General features: G+C 43.4%; 1 protein-coding gene across 1 annotated transcript in view; it reads left to right on the top strand.

Annotated features, from left to right (window-relative positions):
• The window catches only part of Rrp15 (ribosomal RNA processing 15 homolog), a 31,509-nt gene extending 14,245 nt beyond the window's left edge, over positions 1 to 17,264 (top strand). Inside the window, exon 5 of the mRNA XM_006972069.4 lies at positions 16,720 to 17,264. Coding sequence (XP_006972131.3) covers positions 16,720 to 16,854 — 135 coding nt within the window. The 3' untranslated portion in view covers positions 16,855 to 17,264. The remainder of the gene's footprint in view (positions 1 to 16,719) is intronic.
• Positions 17,265 to 20,872: the final 3,608 nt, after the last annotated feature.

Below are 20,872 nucleotides of genomic sequence, written 5' to 3'. Positions count from 1 at the left end.
TGATTAAGTTGCCATTTTTGCCTAGTTTCTACTTGTAGCTTTGATAGACACATGATAGTCATATATATTATGAACTACCATGTGTTGTGGGTTTTTTGGTTTATGTATAAATTGGCAGTGATCAGGTCATTTCCAGTGCCTTAAACTAAAACTTGGTCCTCCCTCCTCACTGTCATTGTAGCCATTAGCCAGCCTTCCTTATATTCTGCTCAGTCTCTGATAATTACTACTTTACTCTCAACTTCTGTGAGATAACTTTAAAATTCCACATGAGATTGTGTACTGTGTGTTCTGTGCCTGGCCTGCTTATGTCATGGGACAGAGTGTCCTCTGGGGACATCTATCTTGCTGTGTTTGCATAGCACTCCATTGTAATGCAAGTCCTAACACTGGTGTAACACGTGTATATGAGATACACCACATTGTCTGTTGATGGCTATTTAGGGTGACTCTATATCTTGGTACTGTAATGTTGCAATACATGTGGCAAGAAAAGATTTCGTTGACATACTGATTTCAAGTCATTTCCTGTTCCTCCATCCTCCCTTCTTGCCTTCCTTACACTTCTTTTGCTAGGGGTCAAACTTAGGACTTGCGAACCATGCCAGGCAAGCACTCTACCACTAGACTACACTCCCAGCCCCTGACCTCATTGTCTCTGAGTATATGTTCAAGAATGAGATTGGTGGAGAGTGTTGTAGTTGACTGAGTAACCTCCATCCCATTAGGCTGGCTATACCACAGGGAGAAGAAGTACTGCTTCTTAAGGGAGCATGCTGTTGGGACAGCACGTTGTTGGGATTAGCATAACCGTTAGGGGAGGTTTGTCTCTCCAGTAGTAAGGAACCCAGATAGTGTATGTGTGGAAGATGGCTCTTACTTTGTAGTGTCTATCAGAAGTGGGGGACTTACACTTAGTTTAAGTCTCAGGCTATATTCACACTGGGAACTTTGTTCTCTAAGACAGAGATACCTTTAGTAGCATTAGTGGGTAGCACTCCTGGGAGGTGGAAAGTAAATACTTGCTTTTTCTTTTTTTCTGTTAGTTTCAAAGTCATTTTTATAGATGCTTATCTGTGAGCTGAGAAATACAGGCTCCTTCCTTTCCACCATGTGAACTTGCTTGGCTTTCTTTTCTCCGTCAGTTGTCACAGGCACAGTATTGATCTGGAATGGGGTGGACACCTAGAGATGGTGCTCTAGAAGAGGCTTGCTCTAGAGCACCTGCATGCCACCAGTACCCTGGCCTTTTTTTTTTTTTTTTTTTTTTTTTTTTTTTTGCTGTTTTGATTTCTTTCTTATGGACACAGAATCCTGTTTCTGAACAGTGTGAGTCTGAATCTAATTACCAAGGGGCTATACAGCTTGTGATAGCAAACCTTTATAGATGCCCAGTTGGTACTGCACTATTCTTTGGAAGTCTTACACTAAGTAAATGCTGTTCTCTGCTTACTTAATAACTATTCAGTTCTCTCACCGTGTGAGAGGAGAATGCTGCTGTTTGGAGCAAGACTTGGTGGCAGCTCCTGGAAAGCATTGTGCCATAGCAGACAGACATCCATGTTGGGTGTTACTCTCTGGGAAAGCTGAAGTGAATTGTTCCATTTCCTTCTGTCTTATATCTGCTGCTGAGATGGCAGGTACTGTTCTGATTACTGGTTCTTTCCTCTGGAGGCTTTAAGGATCTTCTCTTTATCTCTCCCATTCTGCAGTTTGGCAGTGGGATGCCCTGGTGTGGTTTCTTCATTCTCTGTTCATCTGCATTGCTGTTTGGTTGCTTTTCTTCTTTGCCTCTGGGCTTGATCCCGTGGGCTTCTCTGATTGGCCCTTGGGCTTTTGTAACTTCTGCCTGCATCCTGTCGCCACCACTCTCTTCTAGACAAGTTCCTTGACTTCCAGCCCTTATGCCTAAAGTAAACCTGATGTCATTGTTTTAAGTTTGAGGAGCTTCTGATGTTCTTAGTGTTTCTTTCTGAGAGTGCTGATTTTATTTCACAGGGATGATACATACATTCTCTCTTTGAAAAATGAATTAGTTTTATTTGGGTTTTTTAGGCGGTGGGCTTTAGGTTGTCTTACTTCATGGGCTCGGTTTTGCTGTTTGTCTTGGTCCATGTCTTTCCTGTTACGGGTCTTCAGATGAATGGTGGTGATCTTCACTGTTCCTGTCTCAGAATAACACACTGAGGAGTGCCGAGAGCTTACTTGTAAGCCCAGAATGTGTTGATGGCGAGCTAGGCTGTAGGTAACAAGGAAAGCTAGTTTCTTAAAAGGATGCTCACATGTCAGTCTGTATTCTTCCTCTTGGAACCCTCTGTCTCTAGAAGAACGGTCCTGCCGTCTACTGCATTTGGGGTAGGATTCTTTTTTCCAGTGTCCCTGGAGCATGGGTGATGACCTGCTGTTTGTGTAGACTGTCACTGCTGCTCCATCCTGTTACCTGTCACCCAGGACTCTCCTCACCCTGACTCCTCTCCAGCACTTGACTTGAGTCTGGATTCTTACCTTTCCCCACTGGGTTGGTTGCCACAGTTTCACCCAGTGCCTTTGAAAATGATGATTATTAATGTATATTAGTTGTGCACATTGGTGGACTTCTGATACTTTTCATATATGTCTGTGTTGTGCATTGAGCATGGCTGTTTTCCCTTCCACCCTCTTGCCTTCCCTTCCACTTTTCATAGTAGTCTTTTCTTTTGCTTTCAGGTCATTATCACTTTTGGTTTTTTTGGTTTCTGCATGTGAGAGAAAACATATAATACCTATGCTCTAAATCTGCTTGATTTCACTTAACTTGATGGTTAGATTTACCTGCTACCTGTAAATGGCATAATTTCCTTAAGGCTCAGTAATGCTGCACAGTGTACATTTACTGTGTTTGATTATTTTTGCATTTATTTCTTGATATGACTGACTGATTTGGTACCCTGGCTGTTGTGAACAGGGCTTCAGTAATCGCTGTGTGGCCCACCTGTCCACCTTTTGGTTTTGTTTATTTGTTTGTTTGTGGGGTTTTTTTTTTTTTTCTGTACTCTGCCTATTTCTTTTCTTTTGGGTAAATGACCACAAGTTGCATGGCTGGATCATAGTTGTATTTCTAGGAACTCCCATACTTCTACAGTGGCTATATGAATGTATATTCCCACCAAAAGCACAGAAAGGCTCCTTTTCTCCACTTTGGCACCAAATTTGTTATTTTTTTGTCTTTGGGGTAATAACCATTCCGACTGGGGTGAGTTAGAATTTCAGGGCAGGCTTATTTTAACTTTATCAAGATAGGGTTTACTATGTAGCCCTGGCTTGCCTGGAATTTGCTATGTGCAATAGGCTGGCTTCACACTCACAGAGATCTGCCTGTCCCTGCCTCCTGAGTGCTGGGATTGAAGGTGCCACCAGACCATCACCTCAGTGTACTTTTAACTTGGATCTCCCTAGTGGTTAACAATGTTGGACACTTTTCATATAAATATTAGATGTTTGTATTTGTTTTGAAGAGCTTCTGTTTAGGTCAGTTGCCCATTTTTCAAGAAATCAAATTACTTGTTTTCTTGATGCTAAGTTTTTGTATTTATCTTCTGTCGGGTGGCTGGTGGGCAGAAACCCCCCCCCCATGCACTCTGTAGGGTGCTGTCACCCCTCCCTCCCCCTCTATGCACTCTGTAGGGTGCTGTCAACCCTCCCTCCCCCTCTATGCACTCTGTAGGGTGCTGTCACCCCTCCCCTCCCCCCATGCACTCTGTAGGGTGTGCTCTCACCCCTCCCTCCCCCACCATGCACTCTATAGGGTGCTCTTCCCCCTCCCCTCCCCCCCATGCACTCTGAAGGGTGCTGTCAACCCTCCCTCCCCTCCCCCTCCCCCCATGCACTCTATAGGGTCCTGTCACCCCTCTCTCCCCACCATGCACTCTGTAGGGTGCTGTCACACACACACACACACACACACACACACACACACACACACACACACGTGCACTCTGTAGGGTATGCTCTCACCCCTCCCCTCCTCCCATGCACTCTGTAGGATGTGCTCTCACCCTGACCCTATGTACTCTGAAGGGTGTTGGACCCTGCTGATGGTTTCCAGGTCATTATAGCAAGACTCTTCAAAACAGAACCAGTTGGCTGGAGACAGAACTGATTTCTGTTTTTATGTCTTTCTGTGTTTTGATTATTGTATCTCTTTAGTGTGTTGGAGTCAGGGACTGTGATGCTTTGACTTTTGGGGTCTTTTGTGGCTACAGATTTTAGTAGAACCTTCTGTTTCTGTGAAAAAATGTCCTTGTTTGTTTGTTTTTGATAAAGATCACACTATATAAACTGTTAAGTGGTGTGGGCATGTTAACATCCTGTCCATTTGCGTGAGGTTAGTTCTTAGTTTTCTTATACAGTCATTTGTCTTTATCTGTGAAATACTTAGAAACTATATTTTAGAAGCTTTCTTGGGAAAACAGTTGAACTGCTCTCAAACGCCACTTTAGGGAAAGATTTTTTAGAAAACTGTTAAATATTTTTAATGACAGTAAACAATAAATTATAGTTGAGTCACTAGTTAGAGTTAGTCCTTGGAGCTGGGGTCCTGAGAGGTGAAACTGAAGGCCCTTTATGGGTTCATTGCAGGAGAGACAGCAGCTTCTTCCATTTAGGAAACTTATTTGTCATGTGTAAAATTATCTGTTTATTCAGTCCTACGTGTTTCGTTTAATGTTGGTAACATTGTGCTCACTGGGGGCGGGCACAGAGGCTGACTTCCTGCGTTGCCTACCTTCCCTTCTCTCACTGAATCTGGAGCTTGCTGATTTGTCTAAACAGGCTCCCCACAATTCCCAGGGACCCTGCTGTCTAGGATTACACGTGTCCTCTCTGTGGCTGGGGACTAAGTGCAGGTCCTCAGGCTTGTGTGGCAGCTGCTTCACGACTGACCGTTCGTGTCCTGCTCGAACTGCTGTAGGTCTGTGTCAGTCGGCAGGGGGTGCCCACGACGGGAATCAACGGCAGTACTGTGTACCTTTGGGTTCACTAGTTTACCAGTCTGTTTTCCTGTTCAGAGATTGCTCGCGTTGCCAGGCTTCCGTGTAGGAGTAAGTCAGTCATTGTTGAACAACCACCCAGCATCTGCTCCTCAGTAATGGTGTTTCCTTCACTGTGTATTGTGTTGTAATAATCTTGTTACACGATATTAAGGACTTACTCTACCACGTTCTCTTTTGTTTGTTTATTTAGGTAGGCTTATGGATAGACATACAGTTAGTTGAAATGAGAAGATGTAAGCACAGCCTATTCCTAACTCCCAAACAGAAGTTTGGAGTGGAGGATTGAAGGTCAGATTTGGTCCTACCCAGTGCTTCATTTACACACAGGAAGAGGAGCCGCTTGCACAGCTGTTGGTTGCTTAGGAAATTAGACGTCAGTTTCGGGGAAAATGTGTGAGGACGTTGGCGGGAATTGTGGCGGTCACGAGCCCTGTGCTCAGAACATCAGAACCTAGCTGGGTTTAAAGCCGCCGTGAAGTAGACGCCCCATAGAGAGCAGTCCCTGCCAGTCCCTGGTGTTCGCACATCTGTGTGGCTTTGTGTCAGTGTGTGGGGAGGACTCCTGCGGACACCAGCATCTGTGGTGTCAGACTGTGTAGTATGTACATTTTAAATACTCCTCACTTGCTCACTTGGGGTGCTCTTAGGCTGGGCTGGGCTTCGCTTTTCAGGGATAGTGGGGTGTTAGCTGCCAGACAGACACCCCTCCCCCGCCCAGCCTGTGATTTTTTTTTTTTTTTTTTTTTTTTTTTTTTGACTCATGGTTGTTGGAACCCACAGGCAAATGGGACCCACACCAAATTCTTTTTTTTTTTTTTTTTTTTCTTCTTCTCCATAGAGGTTGGCACGTGAGTTGTTTGCTGATGGCTTAGGAAGAATTCTGAGGACACAGGTTGGGGTCAGATTGTAAATCTCATACTTGTGTTTAGGGATTTGGACTTGAGTTCTTAGGGTCTGATTTCACCAGGTATGTGCTCTGGCCAGATCTGATTGTTGTTAAGGAAAACAAAGGGTAGAGATGGAAAGGTAGCTTCAGAAGACCAGCTTGTGGGAGGTCACTGCCAGAGTCAGCAAGAGGGGAGAAGCTGGATGAAGGCTGGAAGGGGTGCATTGGTACCCGGAAAAGAAGCAGATTGCAGAAGCAGATCAAAGGTTGGAATCAATTCACCTTCAGTCTGACATGATGAGAAGGATTGTAAATAACTGATTCACAGTAGGGAGACGAAAAACTGATAGTTTTTACCAAAATTGAGAAGATAAAAAGTGGAACATATTTGGGGGGTGGAGACTTTGGGAGGTGGTGTGTGCTCCCAGGTGTAATCAGAAATGAGACAGGACGGTGATGACAGGTGGGTACTGGAGCGTGGAGAGAGGCGTTTTCTAGTTGTAGAAATCAGTGTGGCTGCAGCTGGGGAGAAAAATCTGTGTGGAGAAAAATCCCGCTTGTGGTGGGAGCTGATGGGCTCCGGGTGTCTTTGGGGTCCCTGAATCTGGTGACAGCTGCTTATCAAGTCAGGCAGGGTGAACAGTGTATTAGGAAGATTTCTCGTGAGTAGATGGAAAGGTTTCTAGGTGTAGAGAACTGATTTTCCAACCTAGACCATAGGCCTCTCTGCACTAGGTGATGATGCCTCACATGGGCACTCTGTGTAGGTGCTGTGCGAGGAAGCAGTGAGTGCTTGTGTCTACAAAGTCTAACTTGGAGAGATCTGACACGTTTTTCTCCAGTCCAGATACGTACCTTCTGGAAGAACGTGTTTTCTCACAGACGTTACAATGTCAAGGTTTGTTACGACCATGAAGATAGGTTAGCTTAGTTTACTTAGTCTTAACAGCTGTCATTGTTTCTTTTGCTGTTTTCTTCAAAAGCCAGGTAAACTCTGGTGGGGTTTTGTGGAATTTAGTTCTTTTCCTGAAGTCAGGACTGCATGTGCCATAGTTTAAATCTGAATATAAAGGAGACCTTTGGTTGCTATGGATGGCATTGCTCTGTGACCTCTGCCCTTAGTTAAGACTTTCTGCAAGATTTTTCGTCATCGGAAATTGACACTGTCAGTATCAGATGGTCTTGCAGAGGGGAGAGTGATAGCTGCTGTTTTCCACAGGACAGAAATGTCCAGGATCAGTGCAGATTCCGGTGCACGAGGCAGGGCTGTTTATTTTTCCGTTTGTGCTTTGAGGTCTTTGAATGCTGAGCAGAGATTGGGGGGATGGGCATGCTGCTTATCCCTTCATCTCTTAAATGGCAGCCCTGGAATATAACCAGGCATTCAGTGTTGAGAATGCCTTTGAAGGAACAGGCTTACTTGGTGTCTTACAACCCAGACCTTGTGTGGTTAGGAACTTTTAAAACTGTGCTTCTCTGGTGCTTATACTTACAGAATCCTTGCCCCTGAGAAGAAAGCCTAGAAGGGAGGTCACACAGGTCACCAGGAGGCCTCAGCATTTTCAGGACATTTGTAGTTGGTTTGGGAATGGGTAGAGAAAGGTACTGTCCTCAGATTGCCCCTCGCAGGGCTGTGAACAGGGCTTTATTCCCCTTTAGTCTGCAAATGGAATGTGTGGAATGACAACTTGTAAATAATTCAGCTTAATGTTTGTTTACTGAAAATGCCTAAACAGTAGAGTTTAGACAAGCAAGACTCCAAGCTTGAAATGAAGGAGTGGGTCCTCTACGTTACTGTGGATGGGAGCAGTTTAAAGTCAGCTTCCTATTGTAGTCACTTACAGAAACACTGTAGTTACGGTGTAGGATACTATCTGACATGAACAGCAGTTGTAATTGCAGCGAGTTATGTTTGGGGTGGGATATGGGCCGAGTGTGGAGTAAGAGCTAGTCATCGTGAGGCTGCTGTGAAGATTCTGTCTTTATCTTGAAATTAGTGGTGCCCTGTCCTAGGTGAGCCCTGTCTTGCCCTGTGAAGCCTGTGCACCTGTGTTTGCGTCTGTCCCACTTACTTTAAAGTCTGAAAAGTCTTTTCTGGTTTCTTCCTAAAAGTCATTATTTTGAGCAGTAGACAATTGAGAGTCTTGATGGGAATTGTTATATACTGTAACAATTACAGACTGAGGCCACGGACTCTAGAATCTGATGAGATTCAAAAGTTGTATTCTGTGTGAGCATATCAGCCTGCATCCTGAAGGTGGGGGAGTCCAGCACCAGTGCACAGGAAGTTGTTTGTGCACCCCAGCTGCTCTCTAGGCGTCAGGTGTGGTTTCTTTGACTTGTTGGTAGACCGAGTCTCTGTCCTTTGTGCATATTGTCTTCCTAGAAATAGCAGACAAAATAAACTCTGACATCTGCAGCCAACTTTAAAGGGAGCTGTTAGAACTTCGTATCTGGACAGTATAAATTCAGAAGGTTCCTAAAATAATTCAATACAATTAGATATGGAACATTCTTACTCATTTACATGTTGAGTCCTTAACACGTAATCCTTACAAAAGAATAGAGTTTCAAGAAGCTAGAAGTTTGTCTGCTTTGTCTTACTATTATCTAACTACTGCTTAGAAGGCTTCCTTAACAAGAAACAAAGTGGATTTTGTTTTGTTTTTTGAGAAAGGGTTTCTCTGTGTAACAGCCCTGGCTGTCCTGGAACTCATTTTGTAGACCAGGCTAGTATCGAACTCAGAGATCTGCCTGCCTCTGCCTCCCGAGTGCTGGGATTAAAGGTGTGTGGAGACTGCCATACTGTTTAAATCAGGGTCTCACTTTAAGAATGTGTCCAGATCTCATTAGATAAGATCACCCATGTGCTGAGTTGGGAATCTGGTGGGTACATGTTGTTGGTGGTATTTTGGCTCTTGGTGGGGGGCAGGGGGGCTGCCACCCCGCTCCCAAATAAACCGACACATGGAGGCTTATTCTTACTTATGAATGCCTGGCCTTAGCCTGGCTTAGCTTCCAGCCAGCTTTACTGAAATTATTCCGGCTGTCTTTTGCCTCTGGCTTTTCCTGTTCTCTTACTTCTGTAATCTTACTCTTATTCCGTGGCTTGCTGTGTAGCTGGGCGGCTGGCCCCTGGAGTCTTCCTCCCTCTCTGGCTCCTTCTTGATCTCCCTTCCCAGATTTCTTCCTCTATATAGTCTCTCTGCCTGCCAGCCCTGCCTGTCCTTTCTCCTGCCTTGCTATTGGCTAGTTCTTTATTAGACCATCGGGTGATTTACAGAGCCACAGAAGTAATACAGCTTCACAGAGTTAAACAAATGCAACATGAACAAAAGTAACACACTTTAAAATAACATTCTACTACAGGTGCGTGTTGACACAGGACCTCAGTAAGAGTAGTGGGACTCTTGCTGTGTGCTAGGTGGTGCACACGGTTCTTTCTTGCTGCTGCTGTTGGAAGTAGAGACTCTTCTTAGAGCTGGAAAGCCCAAGTCAGAACCAATCAAGACAGTTAAGCCAGCTCACCCCATGGAGGTCGGTGGAGTCGGGACTCAAATGCAGCCTGACTGTCCCTGCTGCAGTCACTGTGCAGACAGCTTGACCTGCTTGACGTCCTGAGACCAGACAGACTAGAGAGAGGACAGGGAGGCAGCTGCAGCCTGGATTTTTACCAGGGTTCTCATTCCTGCTTTTGATGTAGAAGATAATAGAATGCCTGGGGAGTGGGGGAAACAACTTTGTGAATTTACCTGTTAGGATTGGCTTTTTAGTTGTTTTTGCAAGAAATTAAGATTTTCTAGAAAGCAAGTGTTTTTTTTTTATTTAAGTATTATGCACTGAATGCAAAATGAAAACTACCTTCTTACATGATTGTTTATGAAAACTCCTAAATAGGAAGAAAATCTAAGAGTAGTGTGAGGGATGCCTGCTTCTCTTAAGTCTACATTAGTCATTAACCCTTTTTTGTTTTGTTTCTGTTTTGCCTGCCCATCTTTCTCCTCATTTAAATTCTGGTTGTTGATAATTGAAGGCTGTAGCTATGTGTACACCAAAGATTATCTTTAAAAAATAGGGTTCTGAGATACAATTCACATACCATAAAATCCAGAAGATTCTTTTATAACTTTGAGTACCAAAATCCAGTCAAGGTTAACATATTATATTTGGTTTTATCTTGTCATTTATTCTAGCCCAGTAAAACAACTGAAAAATAAAAACAAACAAATACCACTGACTTTTTAATAGAAACCAGGTGGTTGTTTTGAAGAATTAATAATGAGTCCCTGGGTTTCATGTACCCATGTTTATTTGTTTATAAATGTGCCTTTTCACTTTAAACTAGAAAGTAGGGACTAAGATGCTGATGGGATACATGACAAACATCTTTGGAGCAGTTAATCTTGGGTGTGCTGTTTTGATGCTGTACTGAAGCATCGGTGTGTGGTCAGAAGGTTCCATGGGTGATGGAGGCTTCCCAGATTAAAGGGATAATTAATTGATCAGTTTCCTTTGAGGTATGTGCCTCCTCCCCAGCAGGTTTGGGGGTGCAAACTTGGGAAGGAGCAAGTTTGGTCCACTGCCTCTTGTTCTTTTAGGACCAGGGAGAAGTGGCACTGTGTTGACATGCTTGTCTTGTAATCTTCATCTACAGTGTAGGTTCTTTATGGGAGGAGCTTTTGTACATTCATGAGGGACGTTTTCAGTTCTTATGACCAGTGTGATGGTGGGATATCCTGCATGATTACAAGCCATTGATGTTCATTTCTACTTCTGAGAGGAAAGGCTGCATGCACTGTTACATGCATTCAAATGTGAAGAAATTTCCTGTGTATCTTCCATCTCACTGGGAGAATGTTCAAATAGGCTGAGTTAATTGTGGGTAGATAACTGTAGTTGAAAATAGTTTGCTAAACATTTTAAATAAAAACGGTATTTAAATGCAATTAGCCAGTACTAAAACTGTTTAGTTTAGCTAAAATTAAAGTAAAACTTAGTGTTACTGGATAAATTGATTGAAATTAACTTGTTGATAACTGCTAAATTTAGATGTGACCATTCTTTTAGGGTTTGGCTTTTTCTTCCTTTAGAATGGAATGAGATTAAACTGTGTAATTATTTGCTGTTGAACTAATAATAACTCTAGATCTTCCCCAGCATTTCTTAGCTGTCAGTGTGTCTGAACTTACTGGAAGCTGGTTAACACTTTAAGAGCTGTCTTTGTCTTTCAGATTGACACCAGTTGCTTCTGAATTATCTTGATTGAGTATTTGTATAAAAGCAGGCCATTGAGGGACACATTGTTTCTTTGCATCATGTGGTTTTATTTGGTACTCTTAACTGTGGATGTTGGTGTGGAAGTTAGAGCTAAATGTTGAATGGCCTCCTCAATAAGCAGACAGTCTGTCCCTGAACTTGGAGCTCATCCATCAGTTGGGGCCTCCTGTCTTTGCCTTGCAGCACTAAGACCACAGGTGTATGCTGCCATCCCCCACTGTTTTCCATAGGCACTGGGGATCTGAACTCAGGACCTATTGCTTGCATAGTAAGTATTGAGCCATTTGACCTCTATTCAATTTTCCTTGTCAGTTAGCATAAGGGTGAAGAGTTATATAGGTTGCTTTAGGCTGTGTAATTAGTACAACCTCACAGCAATTCTAAATAACCCATGATATATGGTCTGGATGGGAAGTGGGGATACAGTGCTATAGTTGAGACCTCAAATGTCCCCAAAGGCCCAAGGGTCAAAGGTTTGAGCCACAACCTGTAGAGCTATTGGAAGGTGGTGGAGCCTCTAAGAGGTTGGGTTTATCTGGAAGAAAATGGGTTATTGGTGGCATGACCTTGATGGGCTGTTGAAACCCCATACCTTTTTCTTTGTCTTCATTCTGTACTCATTCTGTACTCCCATCATGCTGTTCTGCCTCACTGGAATCTACCTCACCAGCCAGTGGAAGCTACTGACCATGGATGCAAACTCAAACCATGAGTTTAGTTACACCTTCCCTTCCTTGAAGTTGTTTGTCTACAGCAATACAACGCTCATATAGCTCCTAGCCAAAATTAAATATCCAGCTGAGCATATGTGATATGACCACCTCTAGAGTCCATTCTTGTACCTTGGTTTTAGCCGTGATGAGCTGAAACCATGACTCAGTAAGTCCTTCCCTCTTAAGTTGTTTGTGTTGGTTTCTACACAGCAGCAAAATCCCACCTTACTACAATTGCCTTTAAACCCAGTTAAGGAATTAATCATTTCTTTCAAGCAAGTACAGAAGCCTCTTGATTTTTGTTCTTGTCTTAAAAATAATAAATCAAGTTGTTGCTCCTTCTTTATTACAGAGAAACCACTCTGTTGTCATATCTTTAAATGCTTTTTGAAATTACATTGAATTACTGGTTAGTTGTATGCCACTGCGCATGTGAAGATCAGAAGACAACGTGCAGGATCAGGTGGTTCTTTCCTTCCACCATGTGGATTCTGGGATTGAACTCAGGCCATCAGGCTTGGAAACCATCATCCTAGTTCCCTTTCTTACCTGCTAAGCCGTCTTGCCAGGCTCTGATACCTTCACATTTGGAATTTGCCTCCACCTTTTTCCTGTGGTTATTTTGTTTATTTGAGATAGAGTCTCACCATGTAGCCTACCCTGACTTCAACTCAAACGGAGCCTCCTAGTCATTATAGACAGGCATGTACTACCATGCCTGGTTCTGTTCTTGGGGTAACTTGTGATTATTTGGTTTATCTTTTCATTGTGGATACTCTTAAGTAGTGTGCTCAATGGTAAGATTGTTTATGAACCATTCATAAGGGCAATGTAATTTGCTCAGATTGGGACTTAAAGAAATTATCTTAAACAGGGACTAGGGGTGTAGCTTAGCTGGCAGAGTACTTGACCAGCATATGCAAAGGTCTGGGTTTTAGCCCCAGCATGGCAGAGATCATGTATGGTGGCACATGCCTGTGATCCCAGCAGTCAGGTGGATGCAGGAAGGTCAGAAGTTCAGGGTCATCCTTGCCTTACATAGTTAAGTATGAGGTCGGCCTGTAATACGAGACATGTGTCCTCCCCCGACCCTGGTAGTCTTGAACACAGTCAGGTATTTTCTGTTGTAGCATAGATTCTAGTGTGTGGCTGCTGGTGGCAACAGGCGGCGGAGCAGTGTGCTTTAGAGATGACGTCGTGGTAGCGCGTTACTGTGGACTGTGCAAAATGTGGACTTTGGAAGCATCTTTCCTGTGCTTCAGGGATGACTTGTCCATTAACTCCTGGACTTGAATAAGCTGCTTCACATCTTGGAGCCTCAATTTTCTTGCATAAGATGGGAGTGATAATTCCTACCTGGCAAGAGAGTTAAAAATGTGGTGTGAAGCATCTAGCCACACATGCCGACTCAATAGTACGGTAAATTAAAGTGAGGTGGAATCATTATGGTTAAAAAAAAAGTCATCCTTGACAGAGATGCTCTTGGGGTGAACTTGGAGGAAACCCAGAAACTGGAGAAATGATGGTACCGGGTGTGTTTTCTCCTTTATTAGTGTTTTGCTGTCCCACCTTTTAAAGTTTCTTTGAATGCATGTAGTTTTGGAAGTCGCATTTGCCCCAGATTCATTCTTTCCATATAAAGCTGGGTTTTGGTGTCTTCCGCCCACTCTGTAGCCTCTAAGCCATGGGCCTCCGGACTTCCCTGTGTTCCTCCTGGGTAGTCTTTGCTAGAATCCTCACTCTCCTTTGTCTGAGACCCGCTGTCTCAGGTTGTTCCCTGGCTGCCTTTCTGCTCGTTAGACAATCTGCGGTGCCGTCTGGAGTTGCTCCCACGTTGGCCCCTGCGTCTTCTGGCCTATCTAGTCTTCGTTCATGGTCGTTAGTGAAGACGCCTCCGGGCTTTGTCACAGGTTGACAAAGGCTGGTGGATTGTGATGGCATCTGTAGCGTGCTTCTGTCCCTTGAAGTCACTGCTGCGGGCATCCTTAGGCTGATGTAGGGATTCTGAACTTCCCTTCCTTGGCTGCACTGATGATGCGCTCCTTTGGCTCCTGTCCTGGAGTTCCTTTTGAGAACGGCTGCAGCAGAAGGACATCTTTCCCGTTTCTCCTTACACTTCAGCAGTACTGTGTGTGGGCACTGGATTCTAACACCGATCATCTCTGTTCTGGGGCCTCCTGAACTGGCTTTTGCCACTTGTCTCTCTTTTTTTTTTTTTTATGTGATTTTCTTAGGTTTGTCTTCTCATCCTTACCCCCTTATGAAGTGTTCTACCCTGAAACTAGCCGTTGGTTAGCCTTGATGTTTCTAATGGCCTGTTTCAGACAGAAATGGATCTGAATATAAGCTTTGGTTGCTTATTCCCGTAGGCTAAGCTTGCTGTAGTTTCCTTTTTTTTTTTTCTTTAGACTGGGTTTCTCTGTGTAGCTCTGGCTGTCCTGGAACTCACTCTGTAGACCAGAGTGGCCTTGAACTCACAGAGATCCTCCTGCCTCTGCCTCCGAATGCTGGGATTAAAGGCATGCCTCCACCACCACCGCCTGGCTTGTATTTTATTCTTTAAACATGAATTTTAGTTATTCAAATTATTGACTCCGAAGTCTGTTTAAAATATCACAATTTTGAAAACCCCAAGACTAGCTGGGGTACCAGTCTCAAAGGGTAACACACCAGGAACTTGAAATCACGGAGCAATTTGTTTTTTCACTGCATTTTATAATTCTAAGTTGCATCATTGACAAATTAAAAAAATAAACTGAATTGAAACTGGAGCATGGTAGCTCATGCTTGTAATCCCAGCACTTAGATAGCTAAGTCAGGAGGATTGCTCTAGCAGGAATCTTAAACGTTCTTATTAATAACATCAAACCTGAGGCGAGTTATTGGGGTCCATGCTGGTAGATCAGAGAGACAGAACAAGCCACAGCTATCTCACCTCACGGGATCCTCAGCTGGTCTTGTCTCCTCAGACTGGAGGCCTCTGAGTCCTCATCCAGAATGGGTCTCAGCTGAATTACTGCTCAAAAGCCTGAATGCTTAACCAGCCAAATTCTTCTAGTTTCTCGTCCTCACGCCTTATATATCTTTCTGCTTTCTACCACCACTCCCTGGGATTAAAGGCTGGCTTTCTGGGATTAAAGGCGTGTGTCACCATGCTTGGCTATTTCCAGTGTGGCCTTGAACTCACAGAGATCCAGAGGGATTTCTATCTCTGGAATGCTAGGATTAAAGGTGTGAGTGCCACCATTTTCTAGCCTTTGTATATAGTGGCTGTCTGTTTTCTGACCCCAGATAAATTTATTAGAGTATACAATATTTTGGGGAACACAATACCACCACAGATTGCTATGAGTTGGAGGCCAGCCTAGGCTACAGTAACTTGTTCCAGTCTAACCTGGGTTACAGTGTGAGACCTTAGTTCAAATTCTGTTTAATTTTTAATTGAAAGCTTTGAGCAGTTAAGTTGGCTGTGACTGTTGGTTCCAGGCGCCTCTCAGGCAGGCCTCCAGTTTCAGAGGCCATCAGGAAGAGGGCCTGGCTACACACCAGGAGAGGTCTGCCTCCTGTTTGCAGTATGACAAGCACTGCACCGTGGTGTTCTCAAGTGGCACAGGGTTTCTGGTTCTCTGCACTGGTTACATTGCAGCAGGGTACTGATAACTGAATACTAAGTCCGTTCCCCCGTCTACCCAAATCTGTATGCCGCCTTGTCTCTGGGTTATACTTGGTTCGAGTCATGTTTCAGTTTTTCATCCCACAAATCTAGAAGTGATACAGAAGGACATTTTCCCCCTTCATGTGTAACTGTGTCCTTAAAAATCAACAGAAGATGAACCGGGCGGTGGTGGCGCACGCCTTTAATCCCAGCACTCGGGAGGCAGAGGCAGGCGGATCTCTGTGAGTTCGAGGCCAGCCTGGGCTACCAAGTGAGTTCCAGGAAAGGCGCAAAGCTACACAGAGAAACCCTGTCTCGAAAAACAAACAAAAAAAAAATCAACAGAAGAAGCTTCAGCAGAGTTAGGTAACTAGCTGTGAAACCTTGCAAACATTTGGTGTCTTTTTTTCTTTAAAAACGCTTGCTACATAGATATAGCCCCCAAATAGCATAGATTTGCACAGACTGGCTGCCTCTTTGAGAACTGGACTTGGTTTTGTTGCATCGGTGTTGCTGACACGGGACAGTGCTGGACAATGGGTGTTGATAATCATCAGAGAAATGTGTTGCATTACTTACTTAATGCCACAAGATGGTGCCGTCGTACCACAAAAGGAAGGCAGGTGTATTTAGCTCCAAGTATTGCATCAATCCTGTGACTGAATGAAATGAATTGGCTGCCTAGTTTGTTGCCTTCTTCAGTTATTTATGATTTTGGCATGTTTTTCAGTCCCTGGTTCCATGATTGCGTCAGGTGTGAGATTGTAACCAGAATGAGGGGTATTTTGTTCACACTGTACCCAATCTGGATACCTTAAACACCCCGCAACCATCTTTTGTTTAGTGCAGCTGGGGTTCAATTATCACTGAAGGTTAATTAATGTTGTCCAAATATTTAAAAAATTGTTACCAAGTCTTTATTTTACTGTATTCTTCTAGCTCTAAATTATTTTGCTTTCATGTTTCATTGGTGGAGTTGAAATTTTTCACTTTACTCTGTATTTGTATATACATGAGCATAGTATATAAAATCAATTTTATGTTATCTTGGTTTAAGCTCATTTAAAACCACACATTGAAAAGTTTGAAGTGTATAATTTTTGAATTTTTCCTGTGACTAAATTGATTTGTGAATATTTGGTTCTAAAATTTTCTCAGACTGAAGTGAAGTCAGAAGAGGGCCCGGGGTGGAAGATTCTGCGAGACGATTTCATGATGGGAGCCAGTATGAAGGACTGGGACAAGGAGAGCGACGACCCTGCCGGCAGCGGGGCGGGGTCGGCCTGTGAGTGAGCAGACTGACTGACTGCAGCCCTACTCCAAGACGTCAGCTCGGACTGTTGGCAGCCGAGAGGCCTCTTAAATCCCCGGACTGTGGAGAACACCTGCTCCAGTGTGCCTCCTTCCTGTGCACGCTGCAGTCAGAGTCTGTTTTTAATCCTCATGTAACTTTAACCTTTTCAAAAAATATGTGTACAAAGGATTAGGTTCCTTTCTTGAGCAGTAAGATGTGCGTTTCTCTAGAATCTTTACATGTGAGCACATACATATCATACACCAGTGTTTCTCATGTGTAGGCCCCTTCATGATTTATGTGACTTTGATGTATGATTTTTCTGTGTACTCAGATCCGGATATCTATTGTGGGGGGTGATTGATGTCACTTATGTTGGTAAGCCTTAAAGAAAACCTATGTAGTAAAATTTCAAATTGTAATGTCTTTTTATTTGAATTTTAGAAGCACTGATAAAGCTGTCTAATATCTGTCCCAGATTCCCCTGGAACTTTGCTCAAGTTACAAAATTTGAAAGGAGATAAGTACTGGATGTAGCGTGTTCTCTTTTGAGAAGGGTTCATCTCTGTCCATCTTTGCATTAAGTGAGCCCTCCCACCACCTGTGTGCGTACACTTGCATCTGCTTTGCGCTGAGCCTAACCCTGCCCAGGGAGTACTGGACCATGGGTGTTTATGTCTGTAGACCAACCTGAGTGCTGCAGATGTTCTGTGACCCCAGGTGAATTAGCCCCTGGCTGGAGTTTGCCATCAAAATGAAGAGGACTCGCCCATAGTGTGCTTATTTGGAACATACGCGCTGTATTATGTGGCTGGTGTTTTTATCATTTTAATCTAAGTAACTATGAACAAGTTTTCCCCAGTAGTAATGCAGGAATACTAAGGTATTTGGATACTCCTTAGCACAGATTAACATTTCAACACAATACAGCACATGGCTAATTTGTAAAGATTGTACTACCTACAAACTTTTTGCTCTTCAGAATGAAAATTTTACTTCATTGTTTTCTGTTGACTGTTTTGGGGGCCATTCTAAGTGTTTGCAGTTTTTTTCTGAAGCTCACATTTGAATGATGAAAATGAGTGACTGGCTGCTTATGAGGAACAGGTTGTCCTGGGGCATAGATTTGTGGTAGTTGAACCCAGCTTTCAAAATGCAAGTAAGGAAGAAAGTGTTCACACATTTCTTCTTTCAGAGGAAATTTTATTCCATAATAAAATCAAGTCACCGCTGAAACAAAGTGTCACTTTTGAGAGAGGCCATGATATAATTTTGTCGCATGGTCATGTCTTCTAGGTTTTAGTGTCTTTGTGTCTTGCTTCAAAGTACTTAAGCAGAAGCAGTATGTATGAGGAGTCTAAGGCGAGCATGGCTATATGGAATTCTGGAGTCAGACTTCTGAGGTACCAGGGTCATCTTAGAAATCTCCATCCTCTTGCTTCAGCTTTCCAAATTTGGGAAAGTACAAGTATGCACCACCACACCCAGCTGCTGAGTGTGTTCTGGAGTGGGAGTTGGAAATAGCCTTCTTCTGTCCCCGTTGCCTTATGTATTTTTAAGTCTCTTCTGGTTCTACATTAAATTCTATAAAGACAACTTTCACTGTCCTTTGTCATTATCTTAAGATAATAGCATGTGTTACATTGTTATTTTTGTTTGTTGGTTTGTTTTTTGATGTATTTTATGATGTACTTTTTGCCTCCAACTATGTCTGCACCGTGGGCATTCAGTTCCCGTGGAGGCCAGAAGAGGGCATCAGACACCCAGGAACTGAAGTTTCAGATAGTTGTGAACCACCGAGTGGGTACTGGGAATTGGACCTGAGTCCTGGAAGAGCAGCCAGTGCTCTTAACTGCTGAGCCATCTCTCCAGCTCCACGACTATTGTTTTTAAAGATTTATTTATTTTTGTTTATATGTGTATGTCTGTATTTAGATATGTGCACATGGATGTATTGCTCTTGAAGGCCAAAGAGGGAGTCAGATCTCTTAGAGCTGGGTTTCCAGGTGATTGTGAGACAGTTGATGTGGGTGCTGGGAACTTCTGGGAGAGCAGCTAGTGCTCTGAGCCATCTGAAGTGATCACTCCAGCCTTGGAGGGAGGTTTATTTGTTTGTTTGTTTTGTAACTAGATTAATAAGTACTTAAGCAAGTCTTTGGTGGAGGTATTTATTCAAAATACCAATGTTGAACCTACAATCTCATGCATCCTGATCAAATACATACTCACACACAGACACTCACATACATACATACACATATACACACATACTACACTACATGCATGGGAGGCTTGTGTGTGCATGCATGAGAGAGTGTGTTTATATGTCTGTGTGTAGGCCACGGGTGAATATGGATGTCTTCCTCAAGTGTTCTTCACCTTATTTATTTATTTAGGTGGGGCCTTGCATTAGACCTGGAGATTGCAGATTTGGCTAGACTGACCAGCTGGAATCACCGTTGAACATTGACATGCCTTGCTTTTACACAATTGTGGACATTGAATTCAGGTGCCCCTACTTGTGTGGTAAACACTATCGACTCAACTATCTTTCCAGTGCAAGAAGTTAGTTTTCTTTATCTGGGGAGAATTATGGAGCCCAATAGCCAACAGTGTGGTAGTGTCTTAGTCCCTTTTCTGGACAGTTGATACGGCTGTTCTCAGTGTAAAGCACAGTTTTCTCATTGATTGTTGTTTAAAAGTCAGACGCAATACCTATTTCGGAGTGAAAGTCACGTGGAGTCATTGGGATAGGTTAGTGTTTTAGCATGGAATTGGAGTCCTGACTCATTTTCAGGATACACAGGGTTCTCTTTACTCAAGAGCTAGTTAACGGATTTTAAAACATACCCTCAACACCCCTTGGATAGAATAACTCTAAGCCACCTTTGGTACCTCAGACGAGCCAAGAATGAGTCATTAGAGTTACTGAAAGCAAACATGAGTGGGTCTGGAGACATGGCTCAGCAGGTAAGAGTACTGGATGCTCTTCCCATCCAGATCCTGGATGCACAGGACTCAGTCCCAGCACCCACACGGCAGCTCCCACCATCACACGGTCACACGTGCAGGCAAGACACCAAGTCACATCAAAATAAATTATCAAAACATTGATTCCTGTACAGATCGATTCAGTAAAAAAGATGAGCAAAGGGTGTTTAGATATTTGGAATGCTGTAAGGGCTTTTTGATAAACGTGTTTTATACGTAAGACTATCTCGTGACCATCAACCACACTAATCCTGCTGACTGTGTGTGTGTGTGGGGGGGGGGGTCTTAGGCTATAGGAATACAAAGCAATTTACGAATATCTAACCAAGGCAAAAGGAAATGTAATCGCTGCGTGGCTCGAGCCTGAAGTGTGGCTGGAGACAGCAAACATGCAGAAAATGTGCTATGCTGCAGAGAGCTGAGGAATTGTAAGGTCTGAGAAAATGCCTCAAGTGGAATCTTAAAGGAATGTGAACATTTCTATAAAAAAATAGGAGAGCGGATAAATAAGTTGGCCCATTGCAGGCTTTGGGCAGCCGTTTTTTCCTTATATAGTTTTTGGTTATTTGCATTATATAAAGTGTTTAAAAAAAAAGTCATGAGTGAGATGGGAAGGACCTTTTCATGACTGGAGTGCCATGAAATGTGCTTGGTGTTTCAGTGTGTGTGTGTGTGTGTGTGTGTGTGCCATGTGAATTTCACTTTTAAACAAGGACTTAAAGATTCGCCCGCTGGGCTCAGGGGGTTCTCTTGCCTCAGCCTCTTCAGTAGCTAGGACTCCAGATGCATCCCACCATACCAGGCAACACTGATGTTTCTTAGGAAGCATGCCGACTAGTAAACAGTGATACAGTTTTTTTTAATTAACTTTTACTTATTTTTTTGCCTGTGGATATTTTGCCTGCATGTATGTTCATGTATCATGTGTGTGCCTGATGTCTTCAGAGGCTAGAAGAAAGTGTTGGATCCCATTAGTTGTGAACCAAGATGTGGGTACTGGTAGCCAAACCCAGGTCTTCTGCAAGT

The sequence above is a fragment of the Peromyscus maniculatus genome, chromosome 11 (genome assembly GCF_049852395.1).
Source record: "Peromyscus maniculatus bairdii isolate BWxNUB_F1_BW_parent chromosome 11, HU_Pman_BW_mat_3.1, whole genome shotgun sequence".
NCBI classification, from domain to species: domain Eukaryota; kingdom Metazoa; phylum Chordata; class Mammalia; order Rodentia; family Cricetidae; genus Peromyscus; species Peromyscus maniculatus.
Note: the sequence above shows the minus strand (reverse complement) of the source record. Positions and strands in the feature narration are given on the sequence as shown.